Source organism: Euwallacea fornicatus, chromosome 24 (assembly GCF_040115645.1).
Source record: "Euwallacea fornicatus isolate EFF26 chromosome 24, ASM4011564v1, whole genome shotgun sequence".
Lineage (NCBI taxonomy): Eukaryota > Metazoa > Arthropoda > Insecta > Coleoptera > Curculionidae > Euwallacea > Euwallacea fornicatus.
In genome coordinates, this window is record NC_089564.1 from 2,357,039 (window position 1) to 2,382,061 (window position 25,023).

General features: G+C 34.1%; 1 protein-coding gene across 1 annotated transcript; it reads right to left on the reverse strand.

The window, feature by feature from the left end:
- Positions 1 to 312: 312 nt before the first annotated feature.
- LOC136346664 (uncharacterized) lies at positions 313 to 22,139 on the reverse strand. Its single transcript, XM_066295989.1, has 6 exons — positions 22,090 to 22,139; positions 21,972 to 21,990; positions 21,294 to 21,403; positions 21,104 to 21,234; positions 5,376 to 5,513; positions 313 to 1,022 (listed from the first exon to the last, which is right to left on the reverse strand). The coding sequence occupies exons 1-6, from the start codon at positions 22,137 to 22,139 to the stop codon at positions 853 to 855; spliced, it is 618 nt and encodes a 205-aa protein (XP_066152086.1). The 3' UTR covers positions 313 to 852.
- Between the last annotated feature and the right edge of the window lie 2,884 nt (positions 22,140 to 25,023).

Here is a 25,023-nt window from a genome sequence, read left to right on the forward strand (position 1 = left end):
TTCAGACGTCAACTCTTGGGGAAGGGAAATTTTGCATGGATGAAATTTTCCTTTCCCACGACACGATCAGGCATAGAAAAAATCGAAAAATTCACTTTTGCGTGTTTACAGAAACATGTATAGTTCTGCAGCAATTTAATGTATTGACATGAAACTTTGCATGGATGTAGCATATAGCGGCACCAACCACCAAAAAAAAAATTGATTTCACCTGCGAAGTTTAAGTGAAAAATTCACCTTTTTTTTTAATCACAGTAGTAGGTATTTGCTACAGCAACAAATTCCACTAAAGTTATTATGGAAAGCATTACGTCTGTACTGAAAGATTTATTGCATGTGTTTAAAATACAATAAGTTCCGAGATTTTTTATTCATTATAAAAATTCCTATGAAAATCTATAGTTGACTATGTAGACACTCATCTCAGTTTACCATTGAAATCAATGAATGATTTACAATGCATCGAATATACACATAATTCCTACACTAGTATTGGACATATCACATCTTTTAGTTAAAATATCTAACTAACTTTATTTTTACAATAATACTTTTGAGTATATACATATTATTTAGAAGCAATAAGACACTACATGCTGTCGAGGACGTCTTGAGGCAGTTAACTGTCCCTGTTTTAGAAAATGGGAGGACCTGCCTTGTAACTTCAACCACAGCCACCAAGTTTTACTTAAAATAGTAATATCTTAATCATCTGTCAATCAGCCACACTGACCAAACTTTCATTCATTCCCAACAAGCTTAAATTTCCAGTACAAAACTCAAAGAATTGAGCTTTGCTTGGAACTTAAACTCGAGTACCGCATCATTAACGATTCTTGATCACTACTCTATCTATTCAGTCGATTGGCTGGCCACTGCTGGCACCACTACCGTCGTGGGGGTACTGGAGGTACTGGAATGAGGTTGTGGTCGTGTGTTGTTGACTTGTTCGGCTTGGAACGTTTGGATTGAATTACTGTGAGCCATGGCTAGTTTGACGGCTTCTTCGTATGTCGGTGGAGCTAAAAAGGAAATAAATTTTAGAATCTAAATGAATTTAAGTAGGCACAGATGGAGTCATGGAAGGTGGATAATTGATGTGAAAATTAAGCTACAGGGTGTCTCAAACTCGACGTCTCGTATACCCAGTTTATGGAAGATGAAAGCAATAAGAAAAATTTTAACTATGTGTTTCCAATGGGGTTGGATGACCTCCACTTTGACCTGAAGAAATTCATTTCTAAAACGTTGGAGTAACGAGTTATGACGCTATCAATGATGTGTGTACCAGAAATTTCCCCAAATTTTGACAAATTTATATTTATTATTTTTTAAAATTTATTATTTACAACAAAACTATTATATTAACACAAAATTAAATTTTCCACACAACTTTTGTCAAAGAAATTTTTTCTTGTATGTTATCGTGGAAAAGTTATAAGTAAAAGCAACTCAGGAACTATCACAAAAATGTTTAATTTTATAAGAAGTAAACAAAAAACGACAAATTAGTCTTTACAAAAGGAAATAATAAAAAGAAACAAAGCAAATGTTATATTTAATTTAATATATTTTCAATATGATTCCTGAAAGGGAAATTTCAAGTCTTCGCCTAACTTCCCTCTCAGCAGCTTTTTTTAATATTTCTTGCGCCAGTTCTTCTCAAGCAGTTTTTATTTCTACTTTGAGTGTTCTCATTTCGTTTAAAAGATTTTAGAAACTTAATTTTTAAGAAATTCCCACTAGAAAAAGTGCCAGAGGGTTAAGCTGGGAGACTTTCTTGGCCACTTGAGTTCGGTTCTGGGAAAATATTATAGATCACGTCAGTACTCGTTACTCCAATATTTCAAAAACGAACTTTTTCGGGTCGAAATGGAGGCCACCCAACCCCATTCAAAACCTATAGTTTAAATTTCTCATATTACTTTCCATTTCCATAAAACAGGAATCGAGTTTGAGACACCTTGTATATATATATTGTTACAATTGTCTTTTGAAATAGGCACTATAGATGCTTGAAGGTTGGTGCAACAATTAAATCTTTTTCCCACAAGTTCTTTTTCTTGTTTAGAAACGAACATATTCAAATCGAATTGGTATGGGTAGTTGAGCGAAACTCATCAACTGAGCTCTGAAGTTTGAAGTAGCAGAAATACCCGGAACTAAACTCAGAACTCATTCAAGACCTCCGCGCATGGTATTAAGAGGGAGAAACCTAGATGATTAGTCATACGTCATACTATAAGTAAATTTTATAGGAAAATAGTATAAAGTCGTGGCAACTTTTGATTTTAGAAAATCCGTTTCGTTGTGGGTTAGTATGCTTTGAGAACCAATCCGAGAGGCTCGGATAAAGAAGCAAAGAGAGGAATTGAAATACATAAGCCAGTATATAGCTGGATATTGACTTTTGATTGTTTTTTCGAGCCTTAAAAGATATATAATTCGCAGTTTAAAATTCTAGAATTAAGAAAATTTCTCTCGTTTTCTCTAGTTTTAAAAATAGAAGTTAAGACGCTACATGATCTCCCACTCCACTCTGATCATGTAAAGACCATTTATTGATTCTGATTCGAAGAAATTGCAGTGCGAGGGCTCCAAGTTCTTATGTAGTTGTGGACATAAGAGGTGACAGTGCAAGCAGAAACTGGAGAGCAATCAAGTATTCACTAGATTGTTTTGACATGTTAGTTCGGCTCATCAAAGGAGGAACCAGCAGGCAAGAAGGATAACAAAAGGAGCAAAACTTCAAAGGGCAAGAGCTTCATGAGTGAGAATTTTTGAGAGAATGATAGCGTTTGCTGTTGGGAATTTTCTACAAAGCCAGTGTATTGCGAAACTTTCCCATTGATATTCCATAAAAAGGGACAAATTAATCAAGCTGATCTAGTTGGGAAAGATTTGACTTATAACCGGATTGTACACGAGATGAAAAAGATGCCGACTAACTATTACAACTTTAACCAAAGGACAGATGGTGGACATCGGATTACCCTAGTAAACCTGGGTTTACCTGTTAAACTAACCTCACCTAGAATATACCAGTTAATCTATTGCAAACAAATAAATTTAAAATTAATTTGAGGTGAACAAAATAGGTGAGAGACCGGAAAAAGAGTATGCAGGATGTCCCAAAAAAATTCTTTATACAAAAGTTGTCTGTTTTCATTCTACGTGGCGGCAAAATAATAATTTTAAATCTGCGAATCGGGAATAAATGTCAGAGTTTCCAATTAATGATATACTTAGTTGAATTAAAAGTTTTAACTGCATTTTTAAAATTATAAAAAATTTAAAAAAAGTAAATTTTCGAAATGTCGATCGTTTAGATCAATTTCCCCAGTTTTAAACCAAAATTTTGACGCATCATGGATTCGGTTTTTGCTTCTGATTGTGTCTGTACGTTCTTGAGCGTTATATTGTAAATTCTAGCTGCTGTTAGATGCGAATTTGGAGAGAAATAGTTTTTAAAAAAATCCGAAAAAAGAAATCTAATGAGTATAAGTCGGGATGTCGTGGTGGCCACAAACGTTCACTGCCGTTTACCAATCCCCAAATTCATATTAGAAATCTCCCTTATGTATTTTCGATTTCAGCGTTATGGAATTCATTACGTGTGGCATTTGTAAAAGTACAAGACAATTTACGTATCACACTGATGAAATAAGTTGTTCGTTAGCATAGTTATGAACAATTATCGATATTATGGACATGAGTAAAAACATAAAAAATGCCACGTAATGTTTTATTCTTTCCATGACCTACGCCGTAAAGCAAGTTTTTATTGTGTTATTGGTATTTATAAATCCTTAACAATTATTGAAAATATCTCGATAAAAGTTAGAGTTACGAGTTTTTCTCTTAGAACCCCTTTTTGATCTCTTTCAACGTAGCTTATTAACTGACTTGAAGCAGAATTGACTTGTACTCAAAAATCCTGTAGACGCCCTTTCAAGCTTGAATATAAAAAATTTCAAGGATTATTATTCGTAATTTACAAAAAAAAATCACACTGTGTAGATGAAAGCAAGTAAATTTTGCATCAGTTTAGCTGAATCGCTTTAGTTTTTTACCGTCTCGCACTCAATACTCATTTGCATCATAATTTTTGGGAATATCTTGCATACAGGGTCCTCGGTAATTCGACATATTCCTTTGGGGAGGTGATGGGATATGAGGCAAGAAGTAAATTGCACCAATACGTGCATATCCCAAAATTCGCTAGATTGTGAGTTATTCCATTTTTTCTTCAATTCGGATTCTTAACGATTTCAAAGTGAGTTCTCAAGAGATCCATTTTGGATGTTTTTTCCACTCGACCACTTGTGTAACATTAGAATCTTCCATTAGGAATCAAATGTGTCTGGAAACATTTGCAGTATGTGAAGACTTAGTCACTACTTAAATTTCAGTTAAACTGTTCATCTAAAGCATTTCGATTTTTTCTCTGGAACAACAAACGACTTGTTGAACATGCACTACCTCATTGGATAGCCGTTGAAATGAACACGTTTTCAGACTAATTTGTGCGCATGCCCCCTTGAACATTTTTGGAAAACTGCTTGGAAGAATTTCAACATGTTTAAACATTTTTTTCTGAAAGTTTATCATTAAAATCTGCACATAATGCAAATGTTTCCAAACATATTTCATTCCATATGGACGTAGAACATTATGTATAACATTAGACAAGCGGTCGAGTAGCGAGAAAAAATCCAAAAAGGGTTCATCGAAAGCCCACTCTGAAATCATTACGAATGCGAATAAAAAAATTGGAATATTTCCAAATCTAGTGAGTTTTCCATTGTGCATGTGAGCATTCTTTGTCCATGTGGAAACAATTAATCAATTATCTGAAAATATCCCGGGGTTCTGGCTCTAAATTCCTCCCAAGATAAGTGCTAGAAAATGGTAAAAGGGCTGTCATGAATCTCTTTGCATTTCTTGTTTATGTTAAGACCATTAATTGGCATTATCTGACAGTGGTTTTTGGTACCAAGCTCTTCCCCAGATTAGCGTGGGGAGAGAGGATTATTTATGAATTCCTTTAGCGTAGGTGAGAATGACGTTTAGGGGTTTGGTACCCGTGGCGAAAAGGGTGGACAGCCCTTCCATCCTATCGGTTCTCTCACGAAGAGGGGATGTGTTCTGTGTATGGATACCGGGTTGTATCGGGATTCCGTTTTTGGTTCACGGGAATAAAGAAGTGCTCTGAGAATTGTGCTTTTCTCCTTGAACCGCGAATCTTACATGCGTATATGGGTTCAATTTACGCCACGCTTCGTGCCCTATTGCCTTCCCAAAGAAATACGTCCGGAATTACCTTGTATAAAGCTACTCAGAGATATTAAAGGTCGACATATTTCGGTACTCACCATCGTCATATTTCGGAGGCTTATTCAACTCGTTGGAGATGGTTATGTGATCCACCGAGAGATAACCATCTGGGTACTGGGGCTGTTGGCCTTGCACTCTGCTACTGATGTTATAGATTCCGTTATCATCGGGTTGTGCTGTAATGAAACGAGGATAAGTAAAACGCAACCGAAATTTAAACGGATAATTTCTTGGTTCAACTCGGGACGTCGCCTGTCCCCTGTTTAAGCCAGACGTTTATCACTAATCCCAAAATGGCCGTCACGGGGATGGCGCTTTTCTCGAAATTATCGGCATTTTTTCCTTAAAAATTGAACTCTCTCAGGTCTAAGATTTTAATTCGCGATCAACGTGCGTTATAGTTCCCGTTTCAAATTAATCGTCGACGCCGTGTCGTTAATTTAAACGTTTGCGCAGAGACCATGAAAACCGCCAGTCATTACGAAATTGCGATAAAACATCTACGAAAATTACGTACGTAAGAAGTGACGATTTTATCGAATTACTAAAATTGCAAACTCGAAAATTGTTCGTCGCCAAATAAACGTTGCACCCAATTATCGACGTGGTTTAAAATAGTTGTGATTAAGTGTAATTGAACTCTCAAGGTGATAAGATTGAAAAATAGATTGGGAAGAATTTAGGTTAAAGAATTTCCACTGGTACATACCCAACAGTACAATCCCGGTAATGGGCTCGTAATCGCAAATACTCCTCTGCTGCACCTTCAACTTCCATTGAATGTACACATAGAAGCAAAACAGTGCAAACACGACGAAAACGAACCAAAATTCTAACATTATCACTCAAGGAACGTGCATCAACTTTTAGCTTTGACATTCGTGCTTAAATCTTACATAAAATTAAATGTATCTGGGAGAATGTAAATAAATCGCAACCTTTTCTGATAAAGCTTTAAAGTAGGCTGCCATAACAGTTACTAACAAACATTACTTTCTGCAGAGATAAATTTTACAATAAGTAATAACGATGGTTTTTCCATAAATATTAGCACTTGTTTGGGTTACAGCTTACAAGGTGTGAATAACGTTAGTGTTAAAGCACACCTGAGTGTATACGATCAGGTGTGAGTAGTCCGCTGTTTGCGGTTTGAATCTGAAAACAATGTGGGAGTACCTATACCGATGTTAAAAATACAACAATCAAAACAAGTATAAGTAGCCAAATGAATGCTGGTAGTTAGTCGTTCCTTGGAAATGCGATTGTTGACGAAAAAGTGTGGCAGGAAAAATTTCATTTGTGAGAAAAACAAACAAAAGGTCAATTTCCACGTGGGAAATCGTCAAACGACACTCGGCCTGGTGCTCTGTGGGCCGGATACTGTGGGATTCACTGAAGCGCTCATCCACTGAATATCTCGGGATTTTCTGATCTCGTCCCGTTTCGATCCGGCACTGTTCCTGTGGGATGTACGAGGATAATCCCGGAAGTGCCTGTTGGGTATATGGGTTGTAGAAAAGAAAAGTTTTATCTTTTATTATTATATTCGTATATTATATCTTAAGACCATTCGGAAAGCAAGCCTAGGCAAGACTGAAAAACATAATATCGTGTTTCTTGTTCCTGAGAGTAACCCTTATCACCTAATAGATATAAACATATATAACAAAAGGCACCCTAAAGCCATCAATACCATACTTAAGTTTCACACATGGTATGCGTTATTCTCCAGAAATGTATATGCAATAATGAAAGAAGAAACAACGATGTGCCATTAATAGTTTAGGGTCGACACTTAGGGTTTGGGTGTCCATAATTCAACAGTGCCGAATTTAACACTCAAAGAAAAAAATTTTGAAGATACTACATTCCTCCTCGAAGCGGTCTCCTTTGAGATGGACACCCCTTTCCCAGCAATAATCTGTGGCTTCTGTACCTTGTTTTAGTAAGAAGCTGGGAGTGTTTCGAAACAGGCATCAATCTCGGACTCCACCTCTTCGGTATCGGGCAAATTTCTTTCCATCGAGCTATTTTTTCAAGTTTCATAATAGAAACAAATCTGCGGCGGACTAAATCTGTCGAATAGGGCGGGCGAGGAGATATTTCGAAGCCGAGTTGATTGATTTTGGCCATCGCGATGACGGAAGTCCGGGCTGGAGCGTTGTCTTGATAAAACGAGACTTTTTCGCCAAATTTAGTTGCTTTTTCCTACTTTCTTAGGTCAAACACTGCAATAAATTATAATATTCGCCGTTTATCGGTTTTTTCTTAGGTAGGTGAGCAATCAAAATTATCCCACGTACATCTTAAAAAACTGACGTCATCACCTTTCCTGCAGATGGATCGGCTTTGCCTTCTTTCGACCCGATCCTGCCCGTTTAGTTAATAGTTTTGACCGCCTCTTCGTCTCTAAGTGTGAAATGATGGATCCCTGTTTCTTTCATGGTTATGAACCGACACAAAAACTCTGTTTTAGTGCTGCGAAACTCTGCCCAACAATCCCTTGAAATGTTCTCACTATGTTTTTTCCATTGTGAGTAATAGTAATGAAATTTTATTTATGATCGATCTAAATAAGTTTATTGTAATTTTGTAAAATCTTAGTACATCTAGTAGTGGAAAAAATCATATATATATAGCAATTCTAAAACACTTACGACTTTGAGATGATATATTCTATAACGCAGTGCTCTTCGGGATTTCAACGAGTCATAATGATGTACTGCATAACCTATGCTATTTTCCACGATTATCGTCGAAAGGCACCATTACTGGACTTGTCTGATTAAGAATCTGGTTGGATCTTAATCCCAACTAGTTTAAATCAAATTGACTGCGCGGAAAATCAATCAATATGATAACTGCGAATCTCATGCACAGTAAGCCAAACTGAGTAATAAAAATTAAATCTGAACTAAGGTAAATAGGCCACAGGGATTCTGTCCCTAAAACTTTGAAATCACTAACCTGAACTAACTACAACTAACCTGAAGCAGCACTAGTTTCAGGAAGCTCATTTCGCTCGAGTACCACGAATTCCACCTAAGCCGAACGAAGAGTATTATTAAGCCAGGTTTATAGGTAGATTTACATAAAGTCACCATAAGACCCGGACCGTTACATATGTAAATGTACTTATAAACTACCCAGTGTGTTTGAATCATAAAATTATTATCATAACTTGAACTATACTGACCTATAAATATTTAGTTCAAGTTAGTTATGTAACAGTTTCACGTTATTTTAACTTCATGTTACCTGAATCTATAAACCTGGCTTTAAGGAGCTTTCGCAACTTAAATGTTGGAAACCGATAACTGGAAGTAAAAAAATTCTAAATTAGAAAAATGAATAAACTTATCTTAACTAATTTCCGTATTGCAAATCAGCAAATTAATTTAAAAAATAATTATATACATTTGAAACCAATTTAAAGCAGTTCGAGTACATACATATTTAATATAGTATGTATATAATTACCATGGAAAAAACTGGAGACAGAATTGGGAATTCCGGTTACCCAGGAGAAACCGAACGTGCGGTGTTTCGTTTATTATGAAATAACCTTGGCATTGGACCTCAAAAGTGAATCTAAAACAGAGTCGTAACATACTTAAACTGAATCAAATCGAATATGACGTAGGAATGTTAAATAATAATCAGAAAATTGGGATCAACAATCTGAACTAAGCTCGGAATTAGGAATCTGGACCAATATGAATGTGGGAAATCACGACTAACACGAGTTGCAGGAAATTCGGCCAACATGACGTGACTGTGGCCGGTATTTTCCTGACGCCAGGAATGCGAAATTATAACCTGAACTAACTTAAAAAAAAAAAAATCTTTGTAAAACGTTCATCATAAGCCGAGTCTTTGGAGGTGCTAAATTGAAATGTGAAAAATCACCATTGAGTTTTCGACATCACGACTGACCTGAGCCAGTAATTTAAGTACAGTTGAAGAAATGTGAATATCGGAGAATTCGTTTAACATCATTTTCCATATGTGAAGTCGCAACTAACCTGATGTACCTTAAGAATAACCTGCCTCAGAGCAGGTATTAATTTAAGGCAGATGTTAAGAGAGAAAAAATTACCTAATTAATCGAAACCAGATAGGAATATACTTTGGACCGCGTGATGACAATGGTTAAAGTAACTTTACATTGCTGTGTATAAATATTTTTTATCTCTAAAAAAATGATAAAGAAGCATTTCCTGCGATGATTTTTTCCATTAATTGCCCAGATAACTGTATTAATTAAAAACGTGTCAAGGATCTAAATTCCAACAAATATCTGATGGTGGATACTGTTGGGATTGATAGCAACAATGGTATTAGCATTGAACATTGTATTATCGATTAGCCTACTCTAAACATGCTCATTGCCATGGGTCCTGATGGGAACTTGATAGGGACTCAGATGAAGTGCATTCAGAAGTTTAATAAATAGAGCTTAAAGACAGTTATTAGTTGTTTTTATATTTATTGAGAGAACATCCACACGGACTTACGATAAAGTAGCACTTGCGGCACCTGACAAGGTATCCTGTAGTACTCACTTCCTCGCTCCCTTATTCTAATGCGCCGCAACAAGAAAATGTACAATAAAAGCACCACAAAAACCCAGAAGAAAGCCCATAACACTTCCATCACGCTATCGACATTGGAAATATTTTCAATAGTTATAAAAATAGTTTTAAATAGTAAATCAGTTCTCCGAAACCGGTAAGGCGTAGTGTATAAATTAGAAAAGTGACGTGGTTTTGTTTATTAGATACATTCTACACTTGTACATTAAACATTGTAATAATGTAAAATTAGCGCGCAACACAGGTACTGGTAGTACTCCACCAATTTTCAAATCTTACTAAACTTGTACTATCGGCTGGTAAAGGTAAATTACCAATTTCATCGTTATTGGACTAACGGTTGGTTAGGATCACCTTCAAAAGCGATAAAAGCAATTGTGGTTTTTATATATTTATCACTGTAATGAAAATGGAAAACGATAAACGATTTCGTATTGTTTCACAGGAAGTTGTTTTATGTGCTAATGGAGGCCGTTCCTTTAAGGAGTGAGTAATAACGATCCTAAACATGCGGGAAATAAATGAGAAGAAAATTAAATTGCCTTTCTTACATACCCCTGTATTTTTTATTCAATTTAATGTCACGATATAGATGCCACATTAAGTAAAACACTACGTATAAAATACCACAGACACATCCTATCACTAATGGTACAACTACATCGGAATCGGTCGACATCGTAAGTCTTGGAAGAGGTCTGAATTATGTCATCCACAAATCAGGATCGCTATTTATAATTGAATTTTATCTAATTTTGAATGAAAAATCATGTCTAGATATTTCCAAAAATAGTCGGAATGAGACATTCTTCAGAGTTCAGTTCAGAGTTCGATTGAGGTGAAATTGAAAATTTCTGTGTTAAAGAGAGCTTTAAAAAAGTCGCCCTTTTCTGCAAATGGTTGTCTCTACAGGACTCTTCGCCCAGAATTAACAACCAACTTTGCTCACTCACGTGTACAATGTTTTACATTTATTCGCACCGTCATAAACTACTCATTGTCCGAAAAGCTATTTTCGAATCAAATAAACACTTCAAATTCATTTCCTGTCATTATATTTTTACGATATTTGATTTAAATTTAGATTCCTCCACTTAAAAGGGAAAGACTTATTTAAAGGATTTTCTTGAATTATACAGGGTTGTCCACCAATCGCGCGTCGGACGATTGCGACCTTATTTAAAGTTGTTTTCAAAAATTATTTTTACAGTTATATGTGCGACCTTATAAGTTACACTTTAAAACTATTTTCATTTATACAGGGTCTGCCAAAAGAAGTTACAACAAAAATGTTAATTTTTTTAAATAGGGCACCCTATATATTATTGCATTTTTGGATTCTACGTTCAGTTTTAATACAAGTTTATTGGCAATCTTGGAATTAATAGTTTTCCAGGTGTGTGCAATTGAATGTTGAAAGTGACATTTACAGTTTTTTGAAAAGTTTCAAATTGTTAATAAACGGAAAGGTAATTGGGAACTCTTTTTTGTCACAATGCAATAGAAGGTACGTATTTTAGTATGGCATCAAGCTTCGTTTAACATTTTCTACAGGATGTCCACGAAAATAAAGCCAAATTGAACGTTAAAAGTGGCCAAAACTTAAAAATTTCGAATGGAACCGTACCATTACTTTGATGTATCATGGAACTACATCGAAAAAGAACCTGTGGACACATTTAATTACCTATATTAAAGGTACATAGTTTTTGGGTAAGTTTGTTTTACAGGATTATGCATGGGCGGTACATCACTAATTCTAATTTATAATGTGAATATGATGGCCGTATCTATGGAAACAGACAAATAGAGACAGTAATATACTGTATAATATTATGTATGTGTAATAATTATTATGTATTTTGCTATTAATTGGGTAGCTGAATTAAAAGTTTCTATTATTATTTGGTAATGTAATTTTTTTATTTATTATTTACAAAAAAATACATTATCATTCCTCTTTGTCTGTTTCCACAGATACGTCCATCATACTCACAATACAAATTAGAATTAGAGATGTACCGCCCATGCATAAACTTTCGAAACAAAGTTACGCAAAAACCATGCTACTTTGGTACAGGTAATTAAGAGTGAACGTACGTTATTTTTCCATGTAGTTCCATAATGCATCAAAATAATAGTAGGGTTCCATTTGAAATTTTTAAGTTTTGACCATTTTTTGATATTCAAGATGGCTTTATTTTCGTAGACACCCTGTAGACAGTGCTAAGCAAAGCTTGAGACACTGCTAAAATACAAACTTTCTATTGTATTGTGACAAAAAAGAGTTCCCAATTACCTTAGCGTTTGTTAACAATTTGAAATTTTTCAAAAAACTGCGACTGTCACTTTAAACATTCAATTGTAAATATCTTGAAAACTGTCAATTCTAAGATTGTCAACGTTTCAATAAACTTACACTAAAATTGAACGCGGAATCCAAAACTGCGATAATATATAGGGTGTCCCATTAAAAAAATTAACATTTTTTGTTGTATGTTTTTTTGACAGACCCTGTATGAATGAAAATATTTTCAAAGTGTACCTTATAAGGTCGTACATATAACGGTAAAAAGAATGTTCTAAAAAAACTATAAATAAGGCCGTAATCGTCCGATGCGCGCTTAGTGCAGAATTCTTTATACATATAGATGAGCTATGAACTGCCGCAGCTGTCTAGTTATAAATTTAATGAGTGTCAATTAGGGTACCACCAGTGATAATTATCTTGAATATATCTGCTGATGGAAATTTTAAATGAAAACCTTTGCAGTTTAGAGTGCCATCGACCATTATCTTACGTAAAAAATTGTTGATTTAATGCAGTCAGTAATTTCAATGGAAGACTGCTCGTTCGTTGGATATTTCACTGCGAATGCTTCAGTGTCCATTCTTGTGGGACATATTGGTCTCAACGCATTTTTCATGAAATCTGTAACGTGTTTTCGTCGCATTTGTAGCTCATTGGATTATATTTGGTAATATCGAGTCTTTGACAAAACATTGCAGTTTAAAGAATAATTTTACTAAATTGAATGTTTAAATGAATGTCTGAATGGGGGAAAAATGCAATGGTGCAATGAAGAGGTCTATTTTTAGTAAAAACAAAAACAATATGTCTAGTCAGTGTCAATGGAAATCTAATGATTAGAATGTTACTTAGATTGAGAAATTATCAAAGTTCATGGTATTCCAGGAATCACTGTATAACTTTGATAGCAAATAATTGAATTCATTTTCAAGCAACTTCTTACATCTTATCGATCACATGTTCATGATTAGAAACTAAGTTTCGACGCTTCCAAACAGACGCACAAAAGATTAAAACCACGGAAATTTCGTAAAAGAAGGAATGACCTGGTAAATCCATTCTCAGTGAGAGCAAAAATATTAAAAAAGTCAAGGAAAAACAGTCTGTCCAAACTAATTTTGCTTATGATTAAAGCTGGTATCGGTTTAAATAGTTTGTTGTATGAGTGAAATTCAGCCATTAGAAAAATCAATGCGCCAGTTCTGTCCAACATTTCAACTGCTCATCCGTCATTTAACCCTTGATGGGTTCCTTTTTTATTTTTATACAGGGCGTTTCAGAATAAGTTCGCCAACTATTTACTGTAGGTTCCTGTGACCGAAATAAGAAGAAAAGTTCATAGGCACGTGGGTCCTTTTTCGCTTCCTGTTTGAAATACAGGGTGATAAAAAATTATTATTTTTTTAGTTTTTTTTTCTAATAAGTTCCTTCCGGCATCAAATATTTTTATGAAAATTGGGGAGCGTAGGGTACGTGTAGACACAAAAATTTTTTTAAAGAAAAACAACGGTTCAGAGTACACCAGTGGCGTTTCCATGGATGCGACATTGACCAAAAAATACTTCTTAAATATTTTTGAGAACGTTAACGGTTTCCACCGAAAAAAACGATATTTGCTAACTAATCTTGAAGCTGCAAGACGAAAATAGAACATTACGTTACTAATGAAAGAATAATTAAATAAGATGATGAAAATCCCCTTCACTTGCAAGAATGCGTGACTCAGTCATTTTTCGCATATTATTGCGCGCTTTTTGAGAAATCCCAGCTGTATATTTTTTTTTATCTCAAACGAATCAATTATGCGATTTCTCAGCTGCAGATTTTTGCATTTTATTCTTTTCCAATGAAAACGGTTAACATTGTGAAAAATATCCAAGGGATTTTTTTCTCATAAATATGAAGTATTCGGAAAACTTTTTTTTTTAACGGTGATATATCATATTTTTTCCGGTCGAGTTATATTAACGGGCACGCCATTGGTGAAGTTTGACATATTGAGTACTCTTAAAAAGATGTGCCTCTACGCCTATTTTACGCTCCTCAATTTTTATAAAAATATTTAATACCGTAAGGGACTTATAAGGAACGAATTATTAAAAAAAATGTTATTTTTTATCATCCTGTATTTCAGATAGGAAGTGAAAATGAACCAGTGTTCGTATCCAGTTTATTTCTTATTTTGGATAGAGAAACCTACAGTGAGCCCTTGGCGGCTTTATTCTGAAGCACCCTGCATATCTCCACTCTTACAAATATTTTAGTAAGTTCAGATGAGCTTATTCATTTACCTCTACTCTGTGACAAGTTGCTTCTTCTATTTGTAGGATTCTTCCTTGTATTACAACAGCACATAAACACTATGGAAAAAATGGCTGCACAGCTCACGAATCCGAAAGTTATGATCACAGTAACATCAGGATCATTGTTATTCGTAGAGTTGATACTCATTTTAATCGGTTTCTTATTCACTTGTTGGTTTAAATTTTATATTTTATTTTATTACGATAACTAGAGAAGAACTTAATAATTTTGCCTATTAATTGCATGCTTATTTAAAAGCATACTCTTAAAGCTTATCTAATCTTCGATATACGTTAGAACTCAGAGATAGATTAATAATTAAGTACTTTTTTGTGATGTTACTTATGGAAGTGAGTATTAATTAAATTTAGTGCTTTTCTTTGATGATCGCACATAAAGCGTTGCTATCGCGAGCAGGAAGATCAATTCGCTATTAGTATCCCATTATGGCCGTTTTGGAACAAATTTCTTATTTACCTGATGTTAATTGAAGCTACCCGCTATTTTTCAAAATAATATAACACAGTGGTTGATGACGAGTTAACAGTTAAATACTGATCATCAGGATTATAAAGGAGCATTTAATGCATAATTAAGCATGCTTAAATTGGTACTTTATTTTTTCTTAAAAAATATTCTTGTAATGGCCATTTACCATCCTCTTTACATCAAAGAAGAAGAAAATTAAATTCTCATTTTTTTGTACGTTATGTGCTATTATAATGCTGACGATACCGAAAGATTTGTTGAAGCGGTAAATGAGTGAGTGGTAATTATTAGATTTGATGAAAAATTCTTTAATTTATCTGATAAACTTACCAGATCTTATATTGTACGTAATTAAAGATGATTTTGGTCTCCCAAGCTGGACATTATTGCAATTGAAGGTAGGTGGTTCAAGTACTAGTAATATCCAGAGAGGCTTATGTCCTGAATTCCCTATCTAAAGGGAAGTTTCAACATTTCTGATATAGGAATTTCAGATGAAATGCACTGAAATGGGAGTGTATAAAATGTGAATAAATGTTTCTCTGGAAACACGATCCGAAGCGATATTACTGTACTGTCTTCAACGGTCTGCAATGTCCAATTTGGGGACACTTTTTAAACGAAACGGAGTGTAAGGATTTCTAGTCGCATAACATTTCTATTTCACACTCATAATAATTTAATCATAAAATTTCTTGTCTAATCAACATTCGAATTCAACACTTGGTAGACGTTGGTGACAGCGAAGAATTTTCTATGCGAATAGTGAGCAATGGCCACTCGTGATATTTAATTATTTTGCATGTAAATATGTACTTGTAATGCACATAAGAGAATTTTGAGTGTTATATCGTGGGATTCCTACTTACAGCCACCTTTACTATGGAAACTGAAGGTGCCAAATATGAACAGAACGGGGGCTCTGACGAAATATAAACCAATTAAATAGCATGCGGACGTGAATTTACCCATGAGCGAAGTAAATTTGAATTTGTTTTATTAATTTTCAAATCTGTTAAAGTTTTTAGTGTTTTATGTGCACTTATTTCGTTTAAATTTTACTTCTAACTAAACAAAGTTAACAAAATTGTCTCGCTCTCTCTAATTTTCCTCGACGAATCAAAGTAAAATATTCCCATGTAGAATCGTTAAGTTAAAGTAAAGTATGATACTTTGTTTCAATTAATGTGGGACATATCAAATGGAAATTTCTCTTGTTTTCGCATCATGCTTTGAGAAATGTTCCTGAGAAAATCATCTGAAATGCGTGAAAAAAACATTTTGCGAGAAATTGGAAATTGCCGTGTATTGAATATTTTTCGAAATGAGATGTGTAGGAAGATATACGCAGAAGTGGATAATGTTGATATACGATAAGAAGATAAGAGGGATATATTTCCTGAATACTGGATTTCCCAAGCCAGCGAATTCAAGTCCTCCGAGTCGAAAAGAGGCAAAAGAACAAAAAAATCTATGCAAGAAGTACGTAAAACTAGTTCATACAATTAAAAGAGGATTGGATAACTCTAATTAGAAAACTCATTTATTTCCAATGCTAATACAAAGAATTTTTCAAAAGCTTCAAACCTGAATTGTCTCAAATATTTGCAGATGGAACATATGGCGGTCACGCTTAAATATATTTATTATTAACATTTATACCAAATTCAAAAGCTGGAAAGGACATATATATATCACTCAGGTACTGAGTGCAGCGGAATACAAAATTAAAAAAAAAATCCAATCGTTAGTTACAAATTTTTGATTTGATGCTTAGGAAAGATAGGAATTACGAATTGTTCATACAATTTAACCAACCACCAATTTTTCGATTATTGATAGCAACTATTAATTTTTAAGCAGATGCTGAAAAATAATTCTAGAATTTACCGAATTTAGGATTTCAGAGTGTGAATAATTAAGGAAGGACTTATTTGATCCATATGAAGATGTGATATGTGAATATATGATAATTTCATGTATTTGAATAACATCGTGTAATTGACCTAATCTGGATGCCGCCTTTCAATGTCATGGATTGAGTGTGTTTACTCATTTAAAATTGGACTAAAGAAATGAGAAAATTAATAAATTACAACAATACAGAGAAACCTGCTGAAAACTTTGCACGAAATCGTATCCACAAAGAAAAAGAACGTTTAGAAATATTGAAAGAGGAAATATAGTATTTGTCTCGCAGAATATTACTTCTTCAAGGTGTATATTTGCATATAAACCCTAAGAGAGTAAGTTCACATAGGCACATGATATACAATTTCAATGAACTTTTGCCTTTTACGGTAACCTTCTCTGTTATCAACAAATTCAGTTAAAACATAAGATTGTTTTTTATTCACTGAAATTGATTGTTCCAAATATGCCACGTACCTTGAAGTAGACGAGTGTTGTTGGTTCGAACTCCTCTTCCAGCGTCAACCTCCCTTTCCCCCTTGAATTTCGAAAGCACATAGCACAATGACATTATCATACACAAAACAAAAATCCCCATCCCCCATATTACTATATCGGAACTGCGTTCAGTTAACATAATGCTATTTCGAAATTAAAAAAAAAAAGGTAAAAACAATATTGAGTGGTACTCGTTTAGTTAATTAATCGCAATTTGTTCCTCATCGAGACGATTTTTAACAAAATGTTGATCTGGACGATAGCAGATACCTATTATCAGCTATCACCTGATCACATAATTTTACTCCCTTTAGTGCTAATTTTTGAAATTCTCAAACGGGATAATAACGTTAGAACTTCTGAGTTTGAGTTGATTAAGCCTGAGGAAGATGAACGTGTTATTTCAAAAACAGTTATCACGAAAGAATAGGAACGTGAAATTGGATCTTCGACCAACTAATATCAAACTTAATGTTGCTTAAGAACATTTTACTAAATAAACGCTACTGGTTGGTGTCAGAGGTGTAATTTCCGTAAAACAAGAAGTGATGTTTGCTAGTTTTAGGATGGAATTCTTGATTCAAGGAATGAACGTTTTAATAAAAGGATTGACGTGAAAACGAACGTTTAATTTAAAATATCAACAAATATAAGTCATTTTAGAACCAGTTCTGATGAACGTTCCACATCCCACACTTGCGCTGGATTTCGATTTCCAGATTCGAGAATTCGACCTCTGATTTACAATCGTTGCAATGGTCATATTTTTATCATAACTGGACAAGATCTTCTTCATTAAAATTTAGGGTGTTTCATTTTTCATAATGTTTATAGTAGGTATTTTGACCGTCATGATCGTTGGTGGTACCTGATACCCATTCTACAGACCAAAATGGGGCTACGTCCACGATTTTTCAAATTGCGTTAAGAGTTAAAAAAGATAACAAAAGTAAAAGGGTACTTGTTCTTTAGTTCTTTTAATGCAATGATCCAATTTTGAGCATGAATAGATGGTGATGCTTTGATATGGCGCCTTAACGATGTAACTTTGTGGTAGCCCAAGAAGACTCATTTAATGTTAAAAGTTAAATAAAAAAATTAATAATGACAAAAGCAGTTTGGAGTGTAGTTGTGCATCGGGGACAAGTTTCTCCATTATTTTAGAAACATCATGAAAATGGATTGTGAAATAAAATAATGTAAAATTGGATAACGTTTATCGAAAATGAACCATGAATGTTATTGTTTTGCGTAAAGGGCACTACAATAGTAAATGCGTCATAATTTTCTTTTATCAATATTGTTAAGAGGATGAAGAAATCGATAATACATACTGCTAAAACTAAATGTGCATTCATCGTTTTCGTGATCAAAAGATATTGTAATAATTGACTACTTAAAGCAATAAATTGGCGAATACTTTTCAATAGACATTACCCAAATGATACACAATGCTATTTATAATATAATAAGCTGAATGAGACGAAAGCTTGAGCTATCGGCCATAAGATGTCTCCACATACTAAATATATCCCACAACATGGGTTTTGGATCTCGATATAAATCTAATCTCGAGAGAAAATATACCTCGAATAATTTAATTAACAAGAATTTTTTGTTTGTTTTTTATTATCGTGCTTGTTCATGTAGACATATTAAATGTTATTTTATTTGATTTAATGTTAAAACGTAATAGTTTTATAGATAAGCAGAAAATATTGTAAAATATTCTACTTTAGGCCCTAAATATCTAGATGCTGCAGACATTTTTGGAAAATTTGCTACGAAAAATTCCAAATCTAAACTATTTCTCGTAGAAAATGAATTGCTCATTCAATGTGATGTGTTAAACGATTTTTTTGCCACGATTTCGAAGAGAATTAGATTACCGAATGAAGTTTAGGGGTTCAATCAAAAAGACCTTCTCGTTTACGTGACTTTACAACGTGACGTTTATGTGCCCCACCGTTTCATATACCGGGTGTCCAGGCGAACTCTGGACATAGACGATTTATATGGGAAATTGGCTTTTATTTTTATGCGCCTGTGCGGATTATCCAACTGAAAAACATTCGTGACGGTCACAACATATCACTCAAGACTGGCCATAATTCCGCAATTTTATCAATCTGTCGATTAGAGCCGTTTTGGCTCAAAACGTCTCAAAATTTCAAAAATGTGGATATCTCGCGTAACTGTTCAAAGCCATCATTGGTCGGATTGGTCCATGGTCCCTTCGAGCAATTGCTGAATTTTTTTTTTGTAAATAATGTTTAATTTTTTTGTTTTTATTTACTTACTTTTTTTGTTGAAATTTAATATGTAGGCAGTAATAAAAGGTTAAATGAAAAAAAAAGATAAAATTAATTTGACATGGGATTTTTACGCTTATGTTGTTGGCGACTTTGTGTTTGTGCAATTCTGACCTAGACTCTGACCAAACGGTGTTTCGAACGGTCACGCTGGACTTTCAAATTTTTGAAATTTGGGGCGTTTTGAGCCGAGACGGTTCTAATTAGAAGAATAAAAATTTGCGAAGTGATGCTCGGTCTTCAGTACCATGACCTCCACGTGAAACTTTTCCAGTTGGATAATCCATCTAGACGCAAAAAAAATTTTAACCGATTTCTCACGTTAATCATCACCCATGTCCAGGATTCGCTTAGGCAATTACGCCCTGCTTCCCTATGATACAGCGTGAGTAAAATTAAATGAAAAGGCGTTCATGACTAACTAAAAATTGATGACAAAAAACTTAAATATTTGTGTTAGACAGCACACAATTCTCTTGAGTGAAATTCTTGTAAATGAAAAAAAACACTAATTTTGGTCCATCACAATCATTCGATTGAAATCTTTAGTGATAAATCTTCTTAAAACATTTCAAAATTAATTGTTTAGGGGGTGATGAAGGTAAAATCGTTTCAAATTCACTTTTAGAATAAATATTTTACAATTCTCATTAGCATTTGAATCATTTTGTTCACATATTACCAAATATGTATACGAAATTTTGTATTGCTAAATTCTAAATTGTAATATTGTAAACTGCTCACCTTCACATTTGGAGTCAAATGCGAAAACAGAAGGTGGATCTTATCGGTTTAAAAGTCGGTTTGCAAAAATAAATTTTCCCCAGCTTAAGTTGTTTCTGTTATCTACATGTTGCAAATCCCATAAGCTTCTCAAATAGCGACTGAAGTGTGAAGCAAATATCACACAGAGATAATCTCTGTCTGATATTAACTTTTTGAACAATTTTTGTAAGTTGATGTGGGTTCAGCGATTTTGAAGAACAACATTCTCCTGTTAATTAAAAGTTAAGTCACTTTAAAATCACCTTAAGAATGAATTGTCGACAAATGATGTGTTAAAGTAGAGACTGAGCACTAAGCGAAAGTTAAGTACGTATTATTTCGTGGTGAGAATAAAAATTATAAAATAATGGATCTATCTTAATACGCATGTCTACATTTACAGCCCAAGAGTACTGATTTATATTTTCTGATCACTTATCGTTTCCATTATGGAAAATTCAATATACACACAGACTAATCAGATCATGCTGACAAACGTAAAACGTCGATAATATTCTGGAAAATGTTTGATGACCAGCATACTTCAACAAAAAAAAATGTTTGAGGGGGGGCTACAGTACCTTGAGAAGCTGTTAAATTAGCTATTCTCTCATTTACACTCCGTATAACGCGCCTTCTTTCTCTTTGATATTCTTGTGCATTCTGTCGGTGGTGCGCCTCTGCTTGCCTTCTTTTCCGTGCAACATTCGAACTGAAATACCACCAATATATTGTTATTGCAAATAACACCCCAGCTATCACCCAATATACCGATACTGCCATATTTTATGGAATATGATCAGCAAAACTGAAAAAAGCATACTAAATATGATATGACACAGATCTAGATTGGTGACAAACGCAATTCGCAAATCACTAATCTAATCAGCTAAATTAATAAAGGGTGTTAATTATTTTTCAACGGAACTGACATTATCATACACGAGTATTATCGATCACTTTTAGAGAACGAAAAATTAGATGGTTGTGTTTTCGGTACGCTCCCATATTGTTAAGAACCCTTTGAATGCCATATACAGGGTGTTTGTTATTGGGTGGCAAAAGGTATCATGGGTGAATGATTAGCTTATTTTAGGATAAAAATTTCATATAAAGGTATGTCCTATATTGCTTTTGTTTTGATCTAGAATGTTGGAAGTTAATTTTTTTTCAAAATTTTCGTGAATTCCTCTGTTATTTATGCAGATAATTAACTCAAAATTGGTAGTTTAGCATTGCGCACAAACTGAAATAATAATTATTTACAACACCCTACAGGGCGTCAGTTTTTTCGCTGTCACTCTCAATATTTTACATCAGAACTTTTTTCTCTTTAGATTTTATTCATTAACTTCATTTAATTCCTTAAATTTGACGTTAAACTTTTTGGCTCTTCAGCTTTTTTAATTAGGAACAATAAATTAAGAGATATTTGCAAAAATATCTAACCATGTTCACTCCGACGGACCTAAGGATATGGTAAAACGGCAAGGTAGTAAAATTGGAAAATGTCGTAAATGCTTATCGAACTATTAGAAATATATCTCAAATTTTTATAGAGTCCGACAAGTCATGAGAAGAAGGGAGGAATCTTTTATTGTAGTTGGAGGAAGACATTTTCAGCAATTACTTTGACTATAATCCAAATTAACAGCTATAATTTTTGCAAATATCTCTTAAACTATTGTTCCTAACAAAAGAAACTGAATAGGCAATATGTTAATAAAAGATATAAGGGATTAAATGAAGCTAAGGAATAAAGTTTAAAAATGTCATAAAAAAGAACTGACCGAGAATATTGGGGGCGACCACAAAAAAGTAACACCCTCTAGAGTATTTTAAATAATTGTGTTTCAGTTTGTTTGCAATGCTAAAATAGTTGCTACTATCAATTTTGAATGAATAATCTTTACAAATAAGAAAGAAATTGATGAAAATCCAAAAAAAAAAAATTAAACTTCAAAATCCTGTAAATCAAAATGGAAGTAATTTAGGAATATGAAGTTTTTATCTTAAAATGAGCTCATGATTGATTCACCAATTTCATTTTTTACCATCCATCAAATAACACTTCGTATAGCTGCCAGATTATGAGGTTCATAAAATAGTTGAAATTTGGAAAGGAAGCTAGTAAAAGCATTAAAAAAATGAACCGATTTCAGATTTCCCTAGTTCTCATTGTCTTACGCAACGTTCGGCAACATGCTTAAAATTTATGGACGGTCAAGGCTTCGTTCCGACTTACAATAGAGCTTTTTAAGATAATTTGATAGGAAAATTCCAGCTCATTATTGATATGCACTTATTTGAACTCGCAAATAAACGGATATACTCACGAAACATTATATAAAATTCGTGTCTAAACGCCATTGAATGAATAAAATTGAATAAATCTCGATTCGTGCAACTTATTCGTTTCAAACTCGGTCCGCGACCGTAATCTTCTTTTGAGCCCTTTATAAGTAAATAATTGTTCCATGTCTCATCTCTTATTTATTTATTGTATTTTTATCATTGACGTATGTACATATTCGAGGCAACTAAATCCGACGCAGAGAAGTAAGTAATGTAATGATCATATAAAGTAATAGTTACTGTATATTATATGAGGGGGATTACAGCATGTCACACAGGTATTTTCAGTAAGTTCAAGTCATATAATCCATTATAAATTTTGAGTCCTACTTTTTATTGCTCTATTATTCCTAGATGAGATTAATTCAATTCATAAATTAGCATAAGAATCATGAGAATTTTGTATAAGGAGTAATGTTACACATACAATTATGTCTGCTAACTATAACAACATAAAAAATAGTTGGATTTCGTCATACTTCGTCGACCAGAACACATTTGTATTTGGCAAAAGAGGCACTATAACAGAGTGTTAAATAATGAAGAAAGGTACCCGAAGAAAAATCTTTAATAGATTAATTTGTAGGTGGATCACGATAATTTACATTTGGGAAAACATACTATTAGAGAGAATTTCGGTATATGTAGAAGACATTTTATCGTTAGGGTTAGTATATTCATATACGCGATGCGTTAATAATACAATGGTTATTTACCTAACAAGTGCGCAAAGTGATGCTTTGCCGCTTGCTGATTGGAGGATACTCGAACAACGTGAAGAATAGTTCATGAGATGAGCAATCGAACGCGGTAAAAACAGCATGGGCATGTTAGATAAGTTGTTTTTCCTTTAAGGGTGTCAACTTCATTCGCAAGTTCTATAAAAAAAAAATGAGCGTGCGGTAAGACCTGTATATACACACGTGGGACTAAAAGTTTGACAGCACCCATATTAGTGGTCACATTGACATGCGTCAATGTTGACATTGCTGATACATGTATACACTGGTATATACACTAGTTTGCGTGCAATAAAGTGTTTTACCGTACATATAAGGTAAAGTACTAGTTTCAGTTCATTAATGGACTCAATGTCTTCGTCGTCGAAAACAAGGGTCGTCGGTTTAATGTTGTAGTTGGGAAGTGGCATTCGATTAACAATAGGTGATTTTAATTCTGTTTATTTATTTACATAATAAATGGTACTTTAGTTAAAAAGGAGTGAGTGCATTGGAAACTATCAAACCCCATCATGTAGAGCTGATTTGGAAAATCTTTTGATATTTGAGCATGCCTGAAGTATTCACTTTGTAGCTTATTCCTTATTTGAGTTTCTGAAGTGTGAAGAAATAATGCCACTTGAATTTACCTTACAAGACATCTATTTTCGGTCAAAACGTCCAGGTATACGAGAAATGCGTGCGCTTCTTCTAACTGAAGTACGTGTCCCCCGTTATCAATCTACTTCTTTTAAGTTTTCTATTTTTGATTTTTGAAAAATCATTTTATGTAAAAGGTCTAAGGCTTCCCAAAAGTATTCAAAGATTGGAACTCATCATATTGGGCATATACAGGGTTGCCCAAGAAAACACGATAAATTTATGGCTTTTTTAAATGCGGCACTCTGTATATTGCTACATTGTAAGGCTCTTCTTTTTGGTTTCAAATTTTCCCATAATCAAATTTTCTCGATATTCTAAGAGTTTTAAAACTTTTTTCAAATTTTAAAAGTAGTTATTAGTTGTGTATGTAGGAGATTTATTAGTCCTTAAGTGATAAGGTGTAACATTACGAGCTGATAATATGACGAAGGGCAGGCTGACAGGACCATCTTAAGGGAAAGCGCAGTCGAACGAGGGCGCTACCACCAAGGGCGAAACCGAGAGGCCATGAGTGCGAGCCTTCGTGGCGAACATGAACTAGCAGGTGCCTCATCCCTCGGATTTGAAGGACTCGCGAGGTCTGGAAAACCAGAAACCAAAAAGGGACAGGCAGATTAGATTGGCAAGTGACGAGTAGCGCTCGTGTGGTAGCGAATTCGTTGGTTTTGCCCTTTTCTATTCTTTCTATTAAAAGTGAACTAAATTCTTTACATCATCATGGAAAAGCTCCCTGTGGGAGATCCGACATGTACAACTTTGCTCAT